The sequence below is a fragment of the Diorhabda carinulata genome, chromosome 6 (assembly GCF_026250575.1).
Source record: "Diorhabda carinulata isolate Delta chromosome 6, icDioCari1.1, whole genome shotgun sequence".
NCBI classification, from domain to species: domain Eukaryota; kingdom Metazoa; phylum Arthropoda; class Insecta; order Coleoptera; family Chrysomelidae; genus Diorhabda; species Diorhabda carinulata.
The window spans coordinates 29,500,745-29,518,161 of record NC_079465.1 but is presented as its reverse complement, the minus strand read 5'-3'; the positions used below and the strand labels follow the sequence as shown (position 1 = coordinate 29,518,161).

The following is a 17,417-nucleotide window of genomic DNA, read 5'->3' as shown; positions in this document are numbered from 1 at the left end:
CCGGAATATGTGTCAAGTGTTTCCTGAAGAGCTATCGAATTTGTTGAAATTAATTTCGATAAAGCAAGTGATATTAAAATATTGATGATCAGAATAAACCGATAGGAAATTCGGCCAAGGGACCTTGTTTTGTTTCAAGTTCTAAAGAGAGAATAAAACCGAACATGACCGCGCGTGACAACCCGGAGCGGTAATGCGTGTAAGACAAATCAAGTTGGTTGGCTTTTTTAAAACTTTGGATAATAAAATAGTTCAGACTTATATAATTTCAAATATTTATTATATACAATCAAAGTTACATACGAACAACCAAATTCAAATATATATTATTTAAGAAAGAGCTACTTAGGCCAATTTGCTTAGGGTCAGTTAGCTGATCGGGGTTAAAGCATGAGAACTGACACGAAGCATTGTCTACCGTTTTTATTCGCCACGGTTTCACAATCGTTGGTGTTATAATAATACGATGAAATGTAAACTGATGCAACTAAACTAACAAGAGTGAATCAAACATACAACCTTATTCTGCACAAGTTTTTAATATTGCGGTTTGGTATTCAAATGTTAGGAACTAAAATACTTCTTAATACAGCCTTATGGGGCATGCAAGATATTTTACGCTTATCCAGTTTTTTAAACTGTATGACCGAAACATATATAGTACTGGCTGAAGCAGCTAGAGAACGTATTTGTTTTCCCAATTTATTGAACCCTTAGAGGATTATATCACAGATAAAATTCAAGTGGTAACAATTAAACTCGAAAACATATACTTGTCTCATCGTAGCAGCAATTTACAGCCCTCGAAAGACATTCTATATAGAGTGAAGTAACTAGGGGTTCAAAATTCCTAGTTGCATTTTGATGCTTAGCTATATAAAAAACATAAACTGCTTTGAAAGCCTCTTCACTCTTAGGCTGCTCTATGAAATTGAATAAAATGTTTAGTACTGCTCTGACCTTGAAAACAAAATGTCCTGCAGCAGCGAAGATGAAGTTGTAACGATGTTTGTTTATTATTACATCCTTACATTGAAAACAGTTTAACCGTGACATCTAAGGAATTATCTCAAGATGATAAATATTTTGACTTTATGTACAGAATGACCTTTACACCCAAGCTTTCTTAATAAGGTCATTACGTGAATATTCAGGTAATGTCAGACACGAGCGGTTTTCAATCTTTAGCACCAATTTTAACATTTCCGACTCTAGAGACATTATTTCATAGAACAAATGATAAAACATATTCCGCAGGTATTCACTTAGTTGATGAAGAACTGTGACTGATGTTGCATACCGAGAGCAGACGAATCCTACCGACCAATCCGAATGTCTCTATTTGATAACATAGCGTCGGTGTGTTGTGGGGGTTTTAAGGGTATTTGAGTAGGGCTTTAGAAATAAATTTTTGAGAGTTGGGAACACTAAAGAGTGCTAACCAGGACAGTCCACTTTCATAATCTTGTTTCATTCATTTTGTACGATGTTTTTATCTTTGAAGTAATAAAATTTGTAAGAAAGGACTACTGTTTATAAATTGATATCGTTAATAATTTATCAAGCAGATTTGATTGTCTCTTGCAGTGTGTGATTGGACATATGTTTATTCAAACAACTTTTTCGTGCAAAAGACTTGGGACAAATGTCACAACTGAATGGTTTCTCACCTGTGTGACTGAGTAAATGTGTATTCAAACCACTTTTTTGCGCAAAAGGTTTCAAACAAATGTCGCATTTGAATCGCTTTTCTCCCGTGTGACTTAACAAATGTCTGTTCAAGTTATTTTTCCGCGAAAACTTTTTTTCACAAATATCACATTTGTATGGCATGTCTCCAAAGTGATTATGTACATGTGTGGTCAACTGAATTTTCTGTAAGAAAGTTTCCGAACAAAAGTGACATTTGAATGGCTTTTCCCCTGTGTGGATACGTAAATGTGTGATTAAACTAGCGTTCTGCGAAAATGTTTTCAAACAAACGTCACATTTGAATGGTCTTTCGCCTGTATGGCTACGCATATGTGTATTCAAATTACTTTTTTGTGAAAACGGTTTGAAGCAAATGTCACATTTGAATGGTTTGTGTCCAACGTGATTCTGTAGATGTGTGGTCAACTGATTTTTATGTAAGAACGTTTCTGAACATAAGTCACATCTAAATGGCTTTTCTCCTGTGTGAATACGTGAATGTGCCATTAAACTAGAGTTCTGCGAAAAAGTTTTCAAACAAACATCACATTTGAATGGTTTTTCCCCTGTGTGCCTACGCATATGTATATTTAAATTACTTTTATGGGTAAACGGTTTCGAACAAATGTCACATTTGAATGGCTTTTCTCCTGTATGAATTCGAATGTGTGCATTCAAATTACTTTTATGTGAAAATTGTTTAGAACAAATTTCACATTTAAATAACTTTTCTCCTGTATGTACAGGTAAATGATTGTTTAAACTAATTTTATGAGGAAAAGATTTCAAACAAATGTTACACTGGAATGGTTTTTCTCCATTGTGACTTTGTGAATGTATATTTAAACTACTTCTCTGTGTAAAGGATTCCATACAGAGGTGACATTTGAAAGGCTTTTCCCCTGTGTGTATACGTAAATGTGTAATTAAACAATATTTATACGAGAACAGTTTAAAACAAACATCACATTTGAATGGCTTTTCCCTAGTATGAATACGTGAGTGTCTAATCAAGCTTGAGTTCTGTGAAAAAGTTTTTGAACAAATGTCACATTTAAATGGTTTTTCTCCAGTATGCACAGACAAATGTTTATTTAAACTAATTTTATATGGAAAAGATTTCATACAAATATGACATTTGAATGGTTTCTCTCCTGTGTGATGGTGTGAAGTAGAAATTTGCAAGTAATTACGTCTGAGTAGTTTTACTCTTGTGTGAATACGTAAATGTTTGTTCAAACTAAATTTGTGTATGAAGGATTTCTTACAAATGCCACATTTGAGTGGCTTTTCTCCCATGTGAATACGTAAATGTGCAACTAAATTAATTTTTTGGGTAAAAGATTTTGAACAAATATCACACTTGAATGGTTTTTCTCCTGTGTGGATACGCAAATGATTATTCAAACAACTTTTCTGTAAAAAAGTTTTCAAACAAACATCACATTTGTATGGCTTTTCTCCTGTATGACTACACATGTGTACATTCAAATTACTTTTATATGGAAACAGTTTGAAACAAATATCACATTTGAATGGTTTTTCTCTTGTATAAACAGGAAAATAGTTATTTAAATTAATATTATCAACAGTTTCCATAGAATCACATTTGAATCGTTTTTCTCTGGCATGAATACGAAAATGGCTGCTTAAACTACTTCTACGTGTAAAAGTTCTCAAACAAATAACACAATAAATTGGATTTGATCCTGTGTGAGTATCCAACTGTATATTTGAATCACTTTTCTCCTCTACAAATGATTTTGAACCCTCACCTACACAAGGGTTTGAATGAGCAACATCCAACTGATTTATGGTTTCCTGCAACTCTTCTTTAAATTTATGTTCAACTACTTCAATTTCATCTTTCACATTAATCTTTCTCAAAATGTAATTTTGATGGTGAAGTTTATTCTCATTTTGTTTTACACAATGGCTTGTGGAAAAGTGACATAAGAATTCCACTTGTTTCGTGTATAAATTCCCACAATATACACATATCATTAATCCCATAGCTTTTGGTTGGATATATTCCCATTTTCTTAGCAGTCCTGCAACTGTTAACGAAAATTGAAAAAATTTATATAAAACATTAAAATATTACAATTCCATTAATATATAGTATGTTATTAAATAGAGTTTGAAACTGGTAAGGAAATTGGGAATATAAGCACATAAACAAGTGAATCAAATAAACTATTTTAAAGAAACATCAAGATTAGACTTATAATTTCATTCATTTACTCAAAGGAGTATGTTCTACAGTGGTAAGTATGGGTAAAGACTAAAAGCAATTTTATGTAATATTACAGTTATAGACTTTTATCAGAAACATTATGCAGTGGAAACCAAAAGTTACCTTAAATATCGAGAGACAAATATTCACTGTAGGGACTCTGTGTTTGCAATAATTTTTTTATGGAATCATTTTACACTGGGATAAAAAAAGAGTGGTTGCATTCATATGGGAAAGCAAACTAAGAAAACTCTGTGATAAGTATAAGCTACAGATATTATACACAATAACAGTTTATGAAGTAATTTTTGCAGAGAAAACTCAAATAATTGTCTAGATATACCCTGACAAAGATGTACGGACTAGATGTATCTGTAGTGCAGTGACCACGAAAACTAATCCTAAAGCAACAATAAAAGTTATTCTAGACTTAGTGTACATTTTTATACAAAGACATGTCAAATGAAACAATTTTGTATGTTTATTATTATTGAAAATATTTAACATGCAAGCACTAATAAATTATATATAACACTAAAATGGGAAGAAATCAGTTCAACTCACCTTTCGATTTAGTCTTCTTTCTAACGTCTTCTTTTAAATATTTCAGTTGGTTTCTAATGATGTGGTGTGTATTAGATATGTTCGTTTTTCTGTTGCTACCTGTATCCACATGGTTATTAAATATTTTCTCTGTATCTAATTCATCATTTATCTCATGTTTTATTTGAATTCCATCCATTTTTCCAATTAGATGTTGATTTGTTAGTGTAGATACTTCATCCAAAAATTCTTTCCCAACATCGATAATAGATGGAAAATCCTCATAAGTATTTATTTCCTCCTTAATGTTTTGGATATTCATTTCTTTCTTTATAACCTCTAGGTATATTTCCTTGATTAGAAAATTTTAATATAATAGTCAGTGTTATTACAAGATAGTAAGAGGTTGTCAAAGCCGTGGAACACAACTTTGATAAACATGGACGCTTGGGGTCTAAGCTGGAACTACTAATATGACATCCTTCATATAATACTGGCAAATTCAAATTTTATTCATGGCGCGTAATTTGAATTATTTGATGGTAGTATATACTGCTAAGTACTGATGAATTTTGAAATTCATGTTTTGGTGTATTATATTTCACAAAATGGCATATTTTCAATACAAAAGATGAAATTTTTAAAACTATTATGAAAAAAAAATAAATTTGGAGATGTATTAGTTGTAATCTTGTTCGGAGAAAAATGTTGTAAGAGTATTTATTTCGTTATCCAAGTAAAACGTAGACAAAAAGGCTTTTGAAAGTAATCTGATGATCTAAACATAATGTATGTATATTTAGTAATAAAAATAAAACTTGAAGAAGCTATATATTTTTTTAAACAAAATATTGCATACAAAAATAGCTAATTTAAATGTTAGATCTTTAGTAATTATACCCAATTTTAATAAAATTCATCAATTGCAGTTTAATTAATATTGTTTATAGGACACAAACACGGAGCATAACCCAACAATAATGAGTCATCAAGAGAAACATTTCTACCAACATCAAATTATCCCATTTTGTCTCAAATTCCCCAACTTGATATGTAGTTATGCTAGCAGATCCATCTAGGGCTCTAAGCTTGAATTACAAAAATGATACATCTTTAGACCATCTGTGTGGAACGTCTATAAAGTATAGTCCATTCAAGTTAGACGAAAAATCGCCGTTTCAGAGAAAAAAACTTAACCCAGACGTGTTGTACGCTGGCCAATCAGATTTAACTGCAATCAGGCGAAGGTATTAATAGTTTTTGCTTTATCGCTACAGGGTCCCAAGGGTCAGTTTCGTTGTGTGCTAGTATATTTTAAAAGATCTTTGGTGTACTGTGTATTTCAAGTTTAATATTTTTAAAATGTCAGATACTGATACAGCTGAAGGAAATCCAAATTTGTACTGCCACAATCGATTTAAAAAGACATAAAAAAAACTGCATTTTAATATTAATGAAAAAAAAACCGATTTTAAACATTTATAAAAATAAATTCTAAGCAAATCATTTGTTGTCTGTCGATAACATCGTGAGAAAGATGTTTACGTGGCCGTAGCACAACGCCGACTGACGCCTGAATATCAATAATGGCGGAGTGTGTAGTGGGAGAGCCTACAGCACACGCCCACTTGTTAATTTTGGCAATTTCTGTCCCTTCGTACATTGTGGATAGTAGTAATACAACTTCATTTTTGGAGGAGGGGACATACATTTTCAAATGTAGCTGAATCTTTATCATTTGTCTATGTATAATGTTAAATAATTTATCAAGCAGATTTGAATGTCTCTTGCAATGTGTGATTGGACATATGTTTATTCAAACAACTTTTTCGTGCAAAAGACTTTGGACAAATGTCACAACTGAATGGTTTCTCACCGGTGTGACTAAGTAAATGTGTATTCAAACCACTTTTTTGCGCAAAACGTTTCAAACAAATGTCGCATTTGAATGGCTTTTCTCCTGTATGGATAATCAAATGTCTGTTCAAATTGTTTTTCCGCGAAAACTTTTTTTCGCAAATATCACATTTGTAAGGCATGTCCCCAAAGTGATTAGGTAGATGTGTGGTCAGCTGAATTTTCTGTAAGAAAGTTTCCGAGCAAACGTCACACTTAAATGGCTTTTCCCCTGTGTGGATACGTAAATGTGTGATTAAACTAGCGTTCTGCGAAAAAGTTTTCAAACAAACGTCACATTTGAACGGTTTTTCCCCTGTGTGGCTACGCATATGTGTGTTCAAATTACCTTTATGTGAAAATTGTTTCAAACAAATGTCACATTTGTACGGCTTGTCTCCAAAGTGATTATGTAGATGTGTGGTCAACTGAATTTTCATTAAGAACGTTTTTGAGCATAAGTCACATTTAAATGGCTTTTCCCCTGTGTGAATAAGTGAATGTGAGATTAAAGTAGCATTCCGTGAGAAAATTTTAGAGCAAACGTCACATTTGAATGGTTTTTCCCCTGTGTGGCTACGCATATGTGTATTCAAATTATTTTTACGGGAAAATAGTTTCAAACAAATTTCACATTTGAATGGCTTTTCTCTTATAGGCAAATACTTATTTAAATTCATTTTATGAACAGTTTCATTAGAATCACATTTGAATCGTTTTTCTTTGATGTGAATACGAAAATGGCTGCTTAAATTACTTCTACGTGTAAAAGTTCTCAAACAAATAACACAATAAAATGGTTTTGATCCCGTGCAAATATTCAACTGTATATTTGGATGAGTTTCCTCCTCTACAAAAGATTTTGAATTCTCGTGTGCATATGTGTTTAAATTATCAGTAACATCCAACTGGTTTGTGGTGTCCTGCAAGTCTTGTTTAAATTTGTGTTCAACTATTCCAATTTCTTCTTTTACATCAATCTTTTTTAAAACGGAATTGTTATGGTGAAGTTTAATCTTATTTCTTTTTATACAATGGCATGTGGAAAAGTGAAATAAAAATTCCACTTGTTTTGTGTATAAATTCCCACAATATTCACATATCATTAACCCCATAGAGTTTGGTTGGATATATTTCCATTTGCTTAACAGTCCTGCAACTATTTAATAAAACTAAAAAAATTTTTATGGATTTTTAAGTATGTTATAAAATAGTTTGAAATTGATACGGAAAGATTGAAAAGTCCTTGGGATTCTAATACATGAAAAAAAGAATTTTTAGAAATGATTCACATTCATAAGAACTAATAAGGTATAAATGATAAAAAAACCTAAATAACTTAAGTTAATAACTTATAAATTCTAATAAAATTCCCAATAATTTAATTGCTTAAGTATTGCTATGTATTTGTGATGTAAGGACTGAAGAAAAATTAATTTACTATTTTGATTTCATTTTTAATTCTTAGTCTTTATTATCTCTAGACATTCCATGAGAACTTTACCCGTATGAAGTTATCCATGGATTTCTACCACGAACTTTTGTGAAAAGATGTCATTATAATACACATAATGACATTATAATAGGCTACATTCTATTCTGAACCGAAGACCCAATAAATAAAAAAAATTATTTAACTATTACAAAGTTCATCTAAATAGAAACCAATTAACCAAAAATTGTAATGCAAGTATTTTTAATAACGTAATAAGGTTTACGTTTGAGTGCTAACGCGCATCATTATCGACTTCAAACAAGCATTCAACAGTCTGAGAAGAAGGGCAATTATAAAGGACATGGAAAAACTACAAGTACCAACAAAAAGTTGATATAATTGGTGAAAATGACTATGCAAGGGTAATAATAAAAAACGGACCACCTGAGGAATTTGGAATAAATGCTGGGGTAAGGCAGGGTGACGGACTCACAGTGGTATTACAGTTGAAGAATTTAACCAAATTTAAAGTAGATATTATTGAAGTTATTTTATATGTAAATACTAATAAATTAATTATATATAACATTGAAACAGACATAAATTAGTTCACTTTACCTTTGGATTTACTTCTGTTTTCACCGTCAATTTTTAAATAGTCCTTTTGATTTCTAATGTTGTGTGTACTAGAAATGTTCCTTTTTTGATTGTTATCTATATTCACATGGTTATTAAATACTTCCACTGTATCTAATTCATCTTTTATTTCATGTTTTATTGGGTGAATTCCATCCACATTTCCAATTACATTTTGAATTGTTAGTGTAGATACTTCACCAATCGACCCAATATCGACAATGGATGGAAAATCCTCGTAAGTATTTATTTCTTCTTTAATATTTAGGATATCCATTTCTTTATATGTTCTTGATTAGATAATTTTAATAGGAAAATATTATTTTAAAAAAAGACAGTACGAAATTGTCAAGACCTTGAAACACATCTTGGATGAATATAGGGTGCATTCCTCTAAGCACTCACGACAATTAGAGTTACAAGACGTTTTGAGTTAAGAGGTTATGTTATAATTTGTAAGTTATTGAATTTTTTAGAGGAGTGCTTAATTGATATATATAAAACTAAAATCAAAATATCTTCTGCGGCGGTAGAAATATATTTCGTAGTGCGTCACAAGAATGCTTCAAAAAGATTTATAGTATCCCACACCGCAAGAAATAAGATAGTTCATGTCGTCGCAAACGTTAGACAACGTCATCAGTGACATTTTCACCGTGACTACAACGATCGTAGACGCTATGTGAAACGCCCAAAAGAATATTTCAGGCGTCGTAAACGCCTAGTGGAATGCACCAACCTCTTTGGACATACGATCTCATAGAACTAATGAAAAAATCCCATTAAATTACTTTTAACAATAGACATAATAATTATTACTATATCTATGCATTTAACTCAATGCAATCCTTGGAACACAAATAGCTGACAGGATCACAAAACTCTTCTAAACAGTAATTCAGACCGCTAGTCAGGTCAATTCAACGAAAAAATTACATTGTCTCGAACCATCCAGATGTACTATCACTCGTAGTAGTTAGACAGCTGAACATATAAAACAACGGGTATGAAAACCCTTATTTACTTAGAAATATTGATGGACATAATTGTTCAATTGAACTGAAAACACAGTTTAAACTACTATTACAATAACACTAATAATTACACTATATGTAACGCGTTTCGATAGCAAAGTAACAGTCTCTGAAGACTGTTATTGAAACGCACGTCGGATAGTGAAATTATTTGCTTGTCTAGTAGTAGTAGTGTACACAGTGTTCAGTATGAACGGTTCCAGAATGTCCAATTTATAGTCTAATAGAGTCATTTTCAATAATTTCAGACACTATTCCCTAGTGTGTTGTTGGCTGTATTATGATAATGTAATGTTTTTCTTATTTATTTATACGATTTCTATTCGTGGCGAATTAATAAACACTGTCTCTTAAGTTCTTAATTTATTTATTTAAACACTATACTTATAAAAATCAGAAAAGAAACAATATATTGGTGCAGTGAGTGTGAAGTGGGACTCTGCTTAATACCTTGTTTCAAAATTTACCATACAGAATTAAAATATTAATAAAAAAAATTGCATAAATTAGTTAAAAAACGAATAATTAATAATTATTTGCAAAAAAATAAATGATTTTTTGTACCTAAATTGATAAAAAAAATGTACATTAAGGCATCATTTTATTGTATAATTTTATTAAATGCTCTGTTTATCAAATACTTTTCTATTTGCAATAACTTTTCCTTATTTAGATTCAGTTATGAATCTTCATAATCCAACTTTACTAAAGGTTATTAAGACCGCGACTAATGAAGGGTTAAAGCCCATATTTTCACGTGAGAATTTTCGATTGAAAATTAAGGTGCTTTATCGATAAGGTAAAAAAAATATTTCAAATAGAAAAAATTACAGAATGTCATGTTTAAAAATCTTTTTATATATTTTTTTCAAGATAATAATCAATGAGCAGAAACTTGTTTATTTGAATTTTGAGGTTATGTGAAAAAAGTGTAAAAACAAAAGTTGTAGGCATTTTTATTACCTACAACTTTGTAATTTATCGAGTTAAATCGATTTTTACCTTTATAAACTGTTTCCCTTCCACTTCTCGATCTCCTTCCTTTATTGCAAATTCTGTTCAAATATATTTTCTTTCAGTACAATTTCAATCACGCTGCTTTTCTTCTGCGTGACTACGCAAATGTCTATTCAAATTAGTTTTGCTTAAAAATGTTTTCAAACAAATATCACATTTAAAAGTTTCGTCTTCTGTATGAATGCGCAAATGTCTCTTGAAATTATTTGCATATCGAAATGAATTCAAACAAATGTCACATTTGAACGGTTTTTCTTCTGTATGACTAAGCAAATGTCTATTCAAATTAGTTTTTCTTGAAAATGTTTTCAAGCAAATATCACATTTAAAAGTTTCGTTTTCTGTATGAATACGCAAATGTCTTTTCAAATAATGTGCATATCGAAATGAATTCAAACAAATGTCACATTTGAATGGTCTTTCGCCTGTATGGCTACGCAAATGTGTATTCAAACTACTCATTTGTGTAAACGTTTTCAAACAAATGTCACATTTGAATGGCTTTTCTCCTGTATGGATAATCAAATGTCTGTTCAAATTGTTTTTCCGCGAAAACTTTTTTTCACAAATATCACATTTGTATGGCATGTCCCCAAAGTGATTACGTAGATGTGTGGTCATCTGAATTTTCTGTAAGAAAGTTTCCGAGCAAACGTCACACTTAAATGGCTTTTCTCCTGTGTGTATACGTAAATGTGTGATTAAACTAGCGTTCTGTGAAAAAGTTTTCAAACAAACGTCACATTGGAACGGTTTTTCTCCTGTGTGGCTACGCATATGTGTGTTCAAATTACTTTTTTGTGAAAATTGTTTCAAACAAATGTCACATTTGTACGGCTTTTCTCCAAAGTGATTATGTAGATGTGTGGTCAATTGAATTTTCTTCAAGAACGTTTCTAAACATAATTCACATTTAAATTTTTTTTTTCCTGTGTGAATAAGTGAATGTGAGATTAAAGTAGCATTCCGTGAGAAAATTTTCGAGCAAACGTCACATTTGAATGGTTTTTCCCTTGTGTGGCTACGCATATGTGTCTTCAAATTACTTTTATTTGGAAACAGTTTGAAACAAATGTCACATTTGAATGACTTTTCTCTTATAGGCAAATACTTATTTAAATTCATTTTATGAACAGTTTCATTAGAATCACATTTGAATCGTTTTTCTTTGATGTGAATACGAAAATGGCTGCTTAAATTACTTCTACGTGTAAAAGTTCTCAAACAAATAACACAATAAAATGGTTTTGATCCCGTGCAAGTATTCAACTGTATATTTGGATGAGTTTCCTCCTCTACAAAAGATTTTGAATCCTCGTGTGCATATGTGTTTAAATTATCAGTAACATCCAACTGGTTTGTGGTGTCCTGCAACTCTTCTTTAAATTGATGTTCAACTACTTCAATTTCATCTTTCACATTAATCTTTCTCAAAACACAATTTTTAAGGGGATGTTTAATCTTATTTCTTTTTATACAATGGCATGTGGAAAAGTGACATAAAAATTCCACTTGTTTTGTGTATAAATTCCCACAATATTTACATATCATTAACCCCATAGCATTTGGTTGGATATATTTCCATTTACTTAACAGTCCTGCAACTATTGAATAAAACTAAAATAAGTTTGTAGAAAATTTGTATGGAATTTGATAGTGTGTTATAAAATAGTTTGAAATTGATACGGAAATTTATAATAAATATAAATTCAAGTATGTATAAAGATTCAAAAATTCTTGGTACAGAATCTAATACACGAAAAAGAGAATTTTTAAAAATGATTCACATTCATAAGAACTAATAAACTATAAAAGATATAAAAAGACCTAAATAACTTGAGTGAAATTTATAGTTGATTAAGTATTGCTATATATATATATGATGTAAGGACTGAAGAAAAATTAATTTTTCTTATTAGAACAAATTTCTATTTTGATTTTATTCTTATATTTTGAGTTAATTAAAGTTTTATATATTAGGACATTTAAATATGTCCTAAACTTATATTTCATATAATATAGCTTCTCTCAAAACAAATAGTAACTTCTATCATCCGATAAGTTTACTAGTTGATATTTGTTGATATATATATATATATATATATATATATATATATATATATATATATATATATATATATATATATATATAAATACATATATATATACATATACATATATATACAAATACTAATAAATTAATTATATATAACACTGAAACAGACAAAAATTAGTTCGACTTACCTTTGGATTTAGTTCTGTTTCCACCGTCAATTTTCAAATATTCCATTTGATTTCTAATGATGTTGTGTGTACTAGAAATGTTCCTTTTTCTATTGTTACCTATATCCACATGGTTATTAAATATTTCCAATGTATCTAATTCATCTTTTATTTCATGTTTTATTGGTTGAATTCCATCCACCTTTCCAATTACATTTTGAATCGTTAGTGTGGATACTTCATCAATAAATTCTTTCCCAACATCGACAATGGATGTAAAATCCTCGTAAATATTCATTTCTTCTTTAATATTTAGGATATCCATTTCTTTCTTATTAACCTATTTCATGCGCCGTAAACGCTTAGTGGAATGCACCAACGTCTTTGGAAGTACGATCTCATAGAACAACTGAAAAAATACCATTTAATTACTTTTAACCATAGACAAAGTAATTATTACTATATCTATGCTTTTAGCTCAATGCAAAATCCTTGGAACACAAATAGTTGACACGATCACAAAACTCTTCTAGATAGTAGTTCAGACCGCTAGTCAAGGTCAATTCAACGAAAAAATTACATTGTCTCGAACAACCAGATATATATTATCTGTGCTATTACTCGTAGTATTTAGACAGCTGAACTCATAATGTAACGACTACAAGTAGTGCTATTGCGCACCAGCTGGGAAGCAGCCAATGAGAATTCGCTCCTAAAGAGATGCGCAGAACGAGTGAAAAATGAGCATTCGGGAAGAACACACCTTGTAGTCTTTAATCATGGCTGAACTTAAAAAACAACGGGTGTAAAAACTCTTACTTACTTAGAAATATTGATGGGCATAATTTTTCAATTGAACTGAAACGCACATCGAATAGTACAATTATGTGCTGGTATAGTAGTAGTATTAGTAGTGTAGTGTTCAGTATGAACAGTTCCAGATTGTCCAAATTATAGTCTAATAGACTTTGAGTCATTTTCAATAATTTCAGACACTATTACCTAGTGTGTTGTTGGCTGTATTATAATAATGTAATGTTTCTCTTATTTATTTATACGATTTCTATTCGTGGTGAAATAATAAACACTGTCTCTTATGTTTTTAATTTATTTAATCACTATACACTACACTAACTTATGATAATAGCCGGACAGGTCCGGCTTAAGGATCAATTTCGCGAACTTGTTTGTAACAATAAGAAAAACCCATCAAAAGTATTTTACAAAGTCAACTTTAATGAGGATTTCATCTAAAGAGCAATACACAAAGCAGGAGAATGTTTATAATGTGAAATGGCTTATTTCAGAACTAACATATCAAAATTTAAAAGCAATTTGTAAGGATTTAACAATACCAATATTTACTATTTATTGACTTTAGGAAGGCTTATGATAGCCTAATAAGATCAAAAGTATGCTCAGAGAGAATAACATACCAGAAAAGATAAGACTTTTAAAAAAGGCTCAAAAGGAAAGGTCAAACTAGAAAAAGAATTCAGATACCTTCGATATCACCACAGGAGTAAGACAAGTGGACGGGTTGTCCTCCCTTCTGTTCAAACAATATTTAATTTAAAGTCAATCAAGTACGAATTCGTTTGTGGAAGAATAAAAAATTGTTTTCTTGGATGGCGGGTCGCTTTCAAAAAGTCTGGGGGGCTGAGAACATGTGCTACCCATATCACTTTAAGGGAAAATGGTTTTTCCCGTATAACAATGCAAATATACATTCGAAACACTTGCACGAGAAAATGTTTTTAATCTAATGTCACATTTGAACGGATTTCTCCCGTGTGAATACGCGCGTGTACTTTTAGATAAGTTTTATGAGAAAATGGTTTCAAACAAATGTCACATTTGAATGGTTTTTCTCCCGTGTGATTGGACATATGTACATTTAAATAATTTTTAGAAGAAAATTGTTTCAAACAAACGTCACATTTGAAGGGTTTTTCTCCTGTGTGACTGCGCAAATGATTGTTTAAACTACTTTTATGCGTAAAATATTTCTTGCAAATGTCACACTTGAATGGCTTCTCTCCAGTGTGACTACGCACATGTGTATTCAAATTACTTTTATGTGAAAACGGTTTCAGACAAATGTCACATTTATAAGGCTTTTCCCCCGTGTGACTACGCACATGTTTGACTAAATTACTTTTATTAGAAAATAGTTTCCAACAAATGTGACATTTGAATGGTTTTTCCCCCGTGTGACTACGCATGTGATTAGTTAAATCAGTTTTACAATGCAATGGTTTCAAACAAATCTCACATTTAAATGGCATTTCTCCTGTGTGACCACGCAAATGTATTTTAAGATAAGTTTTTTCTGTAAAAAATTTTGAACAAAAGTCACATTTGAATGGTTTTTCCCCTGTGTGAATCAGTGAATGTTTCTTTAAACTGACTTTCTGTGAAAATGTTTTCAAGCAAATGTCACATTCGAATGGCTTTTCTCCTGTATGACTTCGCAAATGCGTCTTCAAATCATTTTTCCTCGCAAATGGTTTTAAACAAATGTCACACTTGAAAGGTTTTTCTCCTGTATGGCTTCGCAAATGTACCTTCAAATCATTTTTCCTCGCAAATGGTTTTATACAAATATCACATTTGAATGGTTTTTCTCCTGTATGACTTCGCAAATGTACTTTCAAATCATTTTTCCTCGCAAATGGTTTTATACAAATATCACATTTGAATGGTTTTGCTGTTGTGTAATCATGCGAATACATATTTGATATACCTCCTTCTATAGATGATTTCGAACCCTCACATACACGCTTGATCAAATTATCAGTAACATCCAACAGATTTGAGGTTTCCTGCAATTCCACTTTCAATTCATGTTCAACTACTTCAATTTCATCTTTTACTTTAATATTTTCCATAATACATGTATAATTTTTACTATTACGGTGAATTTTAGTATTATATAATTTGTTTCGCTTTTTACGATGGTTCATTGCTATGTGGCATAATAATTCTATTTTTTTCGCATATAATTTTCCACAATATTCACATATCTTTAATCCCGTAGCATTTGGTTGAATATATTTGCCTTTTCTTATCAGCCCTGTAACTGTCAAAGACAAGTAATTAGATAATTTCTAGAAAGAATCAAGGGAGTTGGCAGTTTATGATTAAGAGGGGGGCAATGGGGCAATATTATGGAGGATAAAAATATGAACGCCTGGTACAGTCGAGAGCATGAAGCGTTACACTTTGGAAGTCTTTGTCTCGATGACTATTATAATAATATCAATGTATAAAAGGATGTATAGAATGTATATATATAGGAAAGGTGTATCCCATTAGGAAATCCTTTGTTATAATACAGTAAGGTAAGTAAGCCTGTTTGAACAAAATAGTCCAATTTTTGTTATTTTTTTCTTTTCTTAATGCCCGATGATATCTCAACTGTTCTTTATCTTTAATTGACTTATTTCTACTTTTAAATATCTCATACTGCTTCTAACTAATCTTTGAATCCACTATGTTATGATCATAGATCTGAACATTCTTTTTTTTTCTACTTGAAACATTTTCAAAGATAAAAAAATGAATAATTTTGTTTATTCAAAGCTTTTCAAAACAAAATACAATGAAAATATAAGCTAACTCTAATTAATAAAAGACTCAGTTGGATAGGGCATATAGTTAGAATGGATGAAGATAGTTGGATTTGAAGATATATATTAAGGGGAGAAGGAAAGAAAAGTAAAAGAGGGGGTTCACAGAAATAATGGATAGAAGTATGTAGAGAAGACTTAAAAATAATATAAATAGATAAAAATAAAATAAATGGAGGAAAGCAGTAGACAGACGCCAAGCCCTGTGCCTATAATGCCTTTTGAGGTGTTTAAACATCCATTTATATTGATAGTTTTTCTAAATGTGGTCTTCTAATTGATAATGTATTTTGAAAATAACTTAAATTTGAAACCATATCTCAGAAAATTTAAATGGAAATATGCATTTGCATTTGAATTACATTTAACAATAAAACAGCCTTAAATCTGTTAAACCGACCTTTTGTTTTAATTTGCTTTCCACTATCAACATTTAAATATGCAAATTTACTTCTTATTATTTGAGTGTTGAGAATATTCTTTTTTGTTTTACTAGTTACATCCAAACGATTTTCAAATATTTTAATTGTATTTAAGTCATCATTCACTTCTCGTTTGATTGAACAAATTTCATTTATTTGTTCACTTGTATTTTCAATTTTTATCGTAGATATTTCGTCAATTAATTCTTGTTTCATATCGATATTCGACAAAATATCATTGTGGATATCTATTTCTTCTTTAACAATTTGGATATCAATTTCTTCTTTAATATTTTGGATATCCATGTCTTTGTTAATAATCTTAATAAGTACAAAACTGAAAGAATAAATCACAATTTCAACTATATAAGACACATAACCTCAATACATCATAGGATAATCATAGCCATAGAAAAAGCAAACGCAATTTGTCAAATCCTTGGAACAAATGATTGATATGATGATGACCACGTTCAGTAAAATTAAGTGAAGCTTTTGTACTACAACAGCCGATGTATTTATTTATAAAGTCATCTCACTCTTGGCGTGAGAGACTATAGCGCATTTTTTACCGTTAGCAATCAGCTAATATTAACAAAAATTTCAATTTTTAAAATGTTTCCATAAAAAATAAAACAAGAAAAATATTAA

The 17,417-nt window shown here is 30.6% G+C and overlaps 3 protein-coding genes across 6 annotated transcripts; all 3 read right to left on the bottom strand.

Moving 5' to 3' along the window:
• Positions 1 to 263: 263 nt before the first annotated feature.
• Positions 264 to 13,299, bottom strand: LOC130895479 (zinc finger protein 271-like). The gene is made up of 4 exons (XM_057802793.1): positions 13,173 to 13,299; positions 12,734 to 13,121; positions 4,493 to 4,810; positions 264 to 3,749 (listed from the first exon to the last, which is right to left on the bottom strand). The coding sequence occupies exons 2-4, from the start codon at positions 13,035 to 13,037 to the stop codon at positions 1,561 to 1,563; spliced, it is 2,811 nt and encodes a 936-aa protein (XP_057658776.1). The 5' UTR covers positions 13,038 to 13,121; positions 13,173 to 13,299; the 3' UTR covers positions 264 to 1,560.
• LOC130895484 (zinc finger protein ZFP2-like) lies at positions 4,707 to 8,873 on the bottom strand. Of its 3 annotated transcripts, none has more exons than XM_057802805.1 (2): positions 8,421 to 8,828; positions 4,707 to 4,823 (listed from the first exon to the last, which is right to left on the bottom strand). In XM_057802805.1, exons 1-2 carry the CDS (start codon positions 8,713 to 8,715, stop codon positions 4,774 to 4,776), a joined length of 345 nt encoding a protein of 114 aa, XP_057658788.1. In that variant the 5' UTR covers positions 8,716 to 8,828; the 3' UTR covers positions 4,707 to 4,773. The 3 variants fall into 3 exon arrangements, with proteins under 3 accessions (XP_057658788.1, XP_057658786.1, XP_057658787.1); XM_057802803.1 differs by lacking the exon at positions 4,707 to 4,823 and adding an exon at positions 5,290 to 7,526 and having other exon boundaries at positions 8,421 to 8,873; XM_057802804.1 differs by lacking the exon at positions 4,707 to 4,823 and adding an exon at positions 7,403 to 7,539.
• Positions 13,300 to 13,800: 501 nt separating the features above from the next.
• LOC130895483 (zinc finger protein OZF-like) lies at positions 13,801 to 17,215 on the bottom strand. 2 transcript variants are annotated; one of them, XM_057802800.1, is made up of 2 exons: positions 16,745 to 17,215; positions 13,801 to 15,794 (listed from the first exon to the last, which is right to left on the bottom strand). In XM_057802800.1, exons 1-2 carry the CDS (start codon positions 17,070 to 17,072, stop codon positions 14,470 to 14,472), a joined length of 1,653 nt encoding a protein of 550 aa, XP_057658783.1. In that variant the 5' UTR covers positions 17,073 to 17,215; the 3' UTR covers positions 13,801 to 14,469. The 2 variants fall into 2 exon arrangements, with proteins under 2 accessions (XP_057658783.1, XP_057658785.1); XM_057802802.1 differs by having other exon boundaries at positions 13,801 to 15,788; positions 16,745 to 17,185.
• Between the last annotated feature and the right edge of the window lie 202 nt (positions 17,216 to 17,417).

What these genes read in the sequence shown, in the direction of transcription:
- LOC130895484 (XM_057802803.1), bottom strand. Translation starts at nt 8,715, where the DNA reads ATGGATATCCTAAATATTAAAGAAGAAATAAATACTTACGAGGATTTT. An exon ending in AAACAGAAGTAAATCCAAAG is followed by an intron (nt 7,527 to 8,420) that starts GTAAAGTGAACT and finishes TTTATTAAATAG; the next exon opens with TTGCAGGACTGTTAAGCAAA.
- LOC130895483 (XM_057802800.1), bottom strand. Translation starts at nt 17,072, where the DNA reads ATGGATATCCAAAATATTAAAGAAGAAATTGATATCCAAATTGTTAAA. An exon ending in AAAGCAAATTAAAACAAAAG is followed by an intron (nt 15,795 to 16,744) that starts GTCGGTTTAACA and finishes TGTCTTTGACAG; the next exon opens with TTACAGGGCTGATAAGAAAA.
- LOC130895479 (XM_057802793.1), bottom strand. Translation starts at nt 13,037, where the DNA reads ATGGATATCCTAAATATTAAAGAAGAAATGAATATTTACGAGGATTTT. An exon ending in AAACAGAACTAAATCCAAAG is followed by an intron (nt 4,811 to 12,733) that starts GTAAGTCGAACT and finishes AAATATACCTAG; the next exon opens with AGGTTATAAAGAAAGAAATG. An exon ending in AAAGAAGACTAAATCGAAAG is followed by an intron (nt 3,750 to 4,492) that starts GTGAGTTGAACT and finishes TTTCGTTAACAG; the next exon opens with TTGCAGGACTGCTAAGAAAA.